Source organism: Limulus polyphemus, unplaced genomic scaffold (genome assembly GCF_000517525.1).
Source record: "Limulus polyphemus unplaced genomic scaffold, Limulus_polyphemus-2.1.2 Scaffold1376, whole genome shotgun sequence".
NCBI classification, from domain to species: Eukaryota; Metazoa; Arthropoda; class Merostomata; order Xiphosura; family Limulidae; genus Limulus; species Limulus polyphemus.
In genome coordinates, this window is record NW_013666986.1 from 159,080 (window position 1) to 164,269 (window position 5,190).

Below are 5,190 nucleotides of genomic sequence, written 5' to 3' on the forward strand. Positions count from 1 at the left end.
CCTTGTCGAAACGTTGTACATTTGCTGTTATATTAAAGTTTTTCTTCATTACCCATTCAAGCTGTCTCCAGCCATTATTATAAAACATGTTCTGATTGCAGTATATATTGTGATAGTTTTTTTTATCTGTTTCCTTGAAATTAATGTGGTTCAAATTTTGATTTCATTGCCGTACATATTTGAGAGTAGTCAGCGTGTATATTCAAAATTGCAATTTTCTGTCACAAAGAACTTATGTAGGTAATAAAAACGTTAACTCTGTTTGTTTTAATTGCGCAAAAAAGCTAATCGAGAGTTCTCTGCGCCGTCCCTACTTTAAAAGTGACAGACTAGAGGAGAGACAGATAGTCAATACCACTTACTACCAACTCATGAATTATTTTTAAACAGCGAACAGTGGAATTGACCTTCATATTATAACTCTCCCAAAACTGAAAGAATGAGCATTCTTAGCGACTGGTTGCGATCCCGTAACCCATAGGTTACGATTCGAAAGCCTTTACCACCAGGTTATTAACTCTGTAAAAGTCGTTTTAAGCACCATACATTAATATATATATATAATTTATTCCTAATTCGTATTTATATATGTGCGTTCAATTTTCGTACAGTTTTACTTTTATGTCATTGTATGATAATTATAAACATTTCTTTCTCTCAAATGTACTTCCTTACTTAATAATTTTATTCAAACACGTTCGTACAATACTTTTGTTGTCGGTAGTTCTAATAAAGTTATCACAAATATAGTTAAAACCGCATAGGTGACGAAAATATCAAAATTAAATAATAGGTTGAACAATCGCCAAGTTTATATAATTTTATATAAAGGAGGATGACGTTTCGAGCTAGCGCTCTTCGTCAGCTTGTAAAAGTTATAGCTTATAAAGTTTTCAATCATTTATATGCGTTCCTTTCTTTATACTTTCTAATAAACAATGGATTTCTTTTGGGATTCAGAAACGACTTAACTAAGCACGTAGCTTCCAAGCGATTGTCTTTTGATGTCCAAATATTGCTTTTGTATTTAATGGAAATATCCTGCTGCATTTGATTTTTTCAACTGCTCTGTTCAGCTTAATGCATTTACACGTACAAGTTGCACGTGTTTAAAACTTGAGTTTAAAATAAGATTTGCGTTTCGATTTGAAGATGTAGATCCTAAGTGTAAGTGTTCGTTTGTATTTAAAAGCTTTCTTGTCCTTGCTCTAAACGGAAGTGTGTGAAATCTACAACTAAATGACTATTTATATTAAAATGTAAACACGGATTCGCGGCCTTCCGAATTTTATGTGCCGCCCAAGGTGATTTCTGAAAAACGTATAAGTTCGTTAAGAAAATAGCTGGGAAAATAATAATTACCTATTAGAAACAAACATTAGGTTTGGAACATGAAAAAGCCGAGAATGAACCACGGAGAGTCTAAAGTTCTGCTAATTGTTTTTCGCCTCAGTCTACGGCCTGGAAAGATTTTTAGAGTTTTGCCTTTTTGACGGTTATCATGTCTGTTGTCGTTAAACTGTGAACCTATTCTAGATTTCTGTCGCGATTTTATTTGTTTGTTTGTTTGAAGTTAAGCACAAAGCTACACGATGGGCTATCTGTGCTCTGCCCACCACGGGTATCGAAACCTGGATTCTAGCGTTGTAAGTCCGCAGACATACCGCTGTGACACTGGGGGTCGTTGTGATTTTATCGGCATGTATTTAGCATTTTGTATCTAGTGCCATCGTGGATGGATTCTAGTTTCACTATTAGCTTGTATGATGGTCTTATATTTTTATGTCTGTGTTGCAGTTCAGTCTGTTTCCCATTACTTAAAATTTTTTTTTCTCTGTTAATATATATTATATATATATAATATATATATTTGTATTTTAATATTGGCCTACTGTAAAGATATCTGAGAGTTAATTTCTACTACCAATCTAATACCATGGCATTTAAACGTTGAAAATTATACGAAATTAAATGTTACAAGATATACTGTTTCGAGTAGACTATAAAAACTGATGTTTATTTATCCAATAGCTGCTAAACGAACGTTTTTTTTTTCTTACAGCTTTACCTAGCTTGTCTGTACAGCCTACAAGCTGAAGGGGTACTTAACGAAGTAAGTATATTATTTAGAGTTTACCAAGACTCGAAGCAAGCATAATGACCAATTTGTACTTGAAACTGTGAACATTTACCAGCATTTTCGTAGTTAAATAACTAAGTTTCCGTTTTTAAACTCGATCACTGATCTCATTGCCTCAGACAAATAAAGGATTGTCTGAATTTTTAGCTGAGCAAAGAATTGGGATATCTTAACTAAACAAGTAAACTTGTGATATTTAGCGCATTTAATTCGTTTTTGTTGTTGTTACCAATAGTTGTATTTTTGAAATCCTGTTTTTTAAAACAAAGTAACTTTCTAAAGATCGCGTACAGAATCTGTAATACATATAACAAATTGCGATCGATAGATACATTTTCAGAAGAACAACAATTTAATAAAAAAAATGAAGAACAACAACGTGTTCTCCTGTTTTTAATAGATCAATGTCAAAAAAGGTAACAATTCTGTATTGTAGCAGTGTAAAACAAAGATACAAAAATTCATACAAGGGTTCTTAAAATCGTAAACCTAACCAAGATTTAACTTCAACTCTTGGATATAAGTGAGCTGTAGTGGTAAATAAATGATTAAAAAACAAAATTCACCAAACAAAACTTTTCTGGGTTAAGATAGCGTTAGAAAGTATTAATGTGATTTAGAAGAGACTTTTGGAGAAAATTACAATGTTAGGCCTAACTGAGAAAAAATTTTACTTTAGACATTCTCCAAGTTTTACGTGGAAATAAGTTATTTAATTTATACCTCTTAACATATAACGTAAAACTTTAAAAGGTATGGTTAATTTAAGTTGTTTAAAGCTATTAGAAAAAAATCTATAAACGTTATTATTGATCTAGGTTGTTCTAAGAAAGTACTAGTACGTGTACTTGAGTTTATCCGGGAAGTATTTTATGTCCGTTTTCCTTTTCCAGATCAACTCTGATAAGCTCTTTAGTAACATTCGAGAAGTTTACGTGTCTAATCATCAGTTCTGGGTTAAACACCTCCTTCCAATGTTGACCACCAGCAGAACTACCAAACAGAAACTAAACCCGGTTCTCATGAAAGATGGATTTCTACAGGTATCGATCCGCAATGACTCTAATTAAAGAAAATAAAATCCAGATTTTAATTGGCTTTCATGCAAACTAAGAATAAAAAATACAAGCTTTCGAGGAAGAATAACTGGTGAACACTTTTTTACTAAAATGGAAGATGAGTTGGCGTATTTTAATGAAATTTGTAAACAAAGGTCCAACGTCAAAATAAAATGCTAAATTAAAATCTTCAAATCCGAAGTTAAATCCCCGTCGAGGAGTAGTTGCCATTTTAAGGTAATATAGCTTCTGTAGTGATTAGCACTTGCCCAGCATCATAATATTTTTATTGAAGTATCTATAAACGTATCGTTTTTCCTTTTCGGCTTTTACGAAAAATTGAAGGTTATTTATTACTTCCTACACATAGCTAACTCTATGTTTCAGTTAAAGTAAAAGTGATAGAGATAGTGTTAGAGACCATACATAGTATGCTTAGCATGTTGTGTTCTTTGTATCACATTAAACATTGTTACGTTTTTATGTACGGTTCAGATATTACTTTATTTTCTTATTTATTATTTTGTATCTTCATAAACATTAGCTTGTGGTTGAACTGTGGGTAATTTACTGATGCTAACTCGACACACTTTAAACAGTAACATATGTTGTAATATATTTGTAAAAAATGTCAATCTCAATGTCATTAGACAGTAGGAGTGGCTTAACGAGTTTTTATTGGTCAAAAGATGTGTTAGCGAGAATTGGAAGAAAAAAGTTTTAAATTATCTCGTGTAGTTTTTAAAACTTAAATACACCACAAATCAGTTAACTTTTAATTTTACAATTTTGTTCTTAACAGTCCGAACGTCATTTTTCATCCTCTCTGTAGATAGGTTAAACGTAGTAATTCGGTCACTTGATTTTTTTTTTTTTGTGTAGTGTGTCCAGCTTTTCCGGCCCTACATCAAGTACTGTACTGAACACAACCGTTGTGTCGAGTATGTGAAGCAAAGAAACAAAGAGAATGAGCTGTTTAAAGCTTATGTCACTGTGAGTTTTGTACAATGCTTGAATATACCAAAGTTTTCTTCAAACGTATTTTTACAGTTTCATCGCTTACAATCTCCTTATTTGTGAAATATTTTGAATATATGCTATTTGTCTGTTTGTTTTAGCGCAAAGCTATACAATAGACTATCTGCACTCTGTCCACCACAAGGAAATGAACCCCAGATTTTAGCGTTGTAAGTCCGTACACTCACTATTGCCTCACTAGGGACATACACAGCGTGGTCACAAGTAAATAGACAACTCCTTTTCAGAAAAAATGAAATTTTTCAGTCATATTCACATGAATTGATATATTTATAATTTAATTAATATTTAGTACATCTTCCATTCGGTTCGTGGAGTTCGTTGATACTTTGGAGCATCGTGAGAATCAACTCGTCAATTTTAGATTGTGGGATTTTCGCCCACTCTTGCTTCAAAACTTGGAGTAGATCGCTCTTCGAAATTGGTTTTTTTGGTTGTTTCTTGACTTGCCGGTCGAGTATGGCCCAAAGGTTTTCGATGGGGTTCATGTCAGGAGATTGGCTCGGCCAGGGCAGCTTCTGGATACCATTTTTTTTCCTGTCACTTTTGGGTGTTTCTAGCAGTGTGACACGGTGCTCCATCTTCCTGGAACAACGTTGTGTTCTTGTCCACTTAATCCGAGGAATAAAGTGGCAAGAGTCCTTCCTCCAATATTTCGACGTATTTCGCAAAATTTATGTTGACAACGCACTCCACTAAGCTCGATCTCCCACCAACCCAAACAGCTCCTCAAACCATCACGCTGAAACCACCATGCTTCACAGTTGGCTGCGATCTGTTGAGCCAAAACTCTGAGTGAGGCATTCTCCAGACTCATATCCTTCCACTGTCCGAAAATTGAGCGAATCTTGATTCGTCTGAGAACAATACGGTCTTCCAAATACGAAGAGGCTTGGTCATCATATCACTTGCCCACTTCTTTCGTCTGACTATGTTGGCAGGTCTTAATAATGG

At 33.9% G+C, this 5,190-nt stretch overlaps 1 protein-coding gene across 4 annotated transcripts in view; it reads left to right on the forward strand.

Annotated features, from left to right (window-relative positions):
* Nucleotides 1-5,190, forward strand: part of LOC106463314 (pleckstrin homology domain-containing family G member 5-like) — a 127,886-nt gene that overhangs the window by 102,089 nt on the left and 20,607 nt on the right. For all 4 annotated transcript variants that reach the window (XM_022390787.1, XM_022390788.1, XM_022390789.1 and 1 more), the window contains 3 exons: nucleotides 2,063-2,113; nucleotides 3,034-3,183; nucleotides 4,081-4,191. In XM_022390787.1, coding sequence (XP_022246495.1) covers nucleotides 2,063-2,113; nucleotides 3,034-3,183; nucleotides 4,081-4,191 — 312 coding nt within the window. The remainder of the gene's footprint in view (nucleotides 1-2,062; nucleotides 2,114-3,033; nucleotides 3,184-4,080; nucleotides 4,192-5,190) is intronic.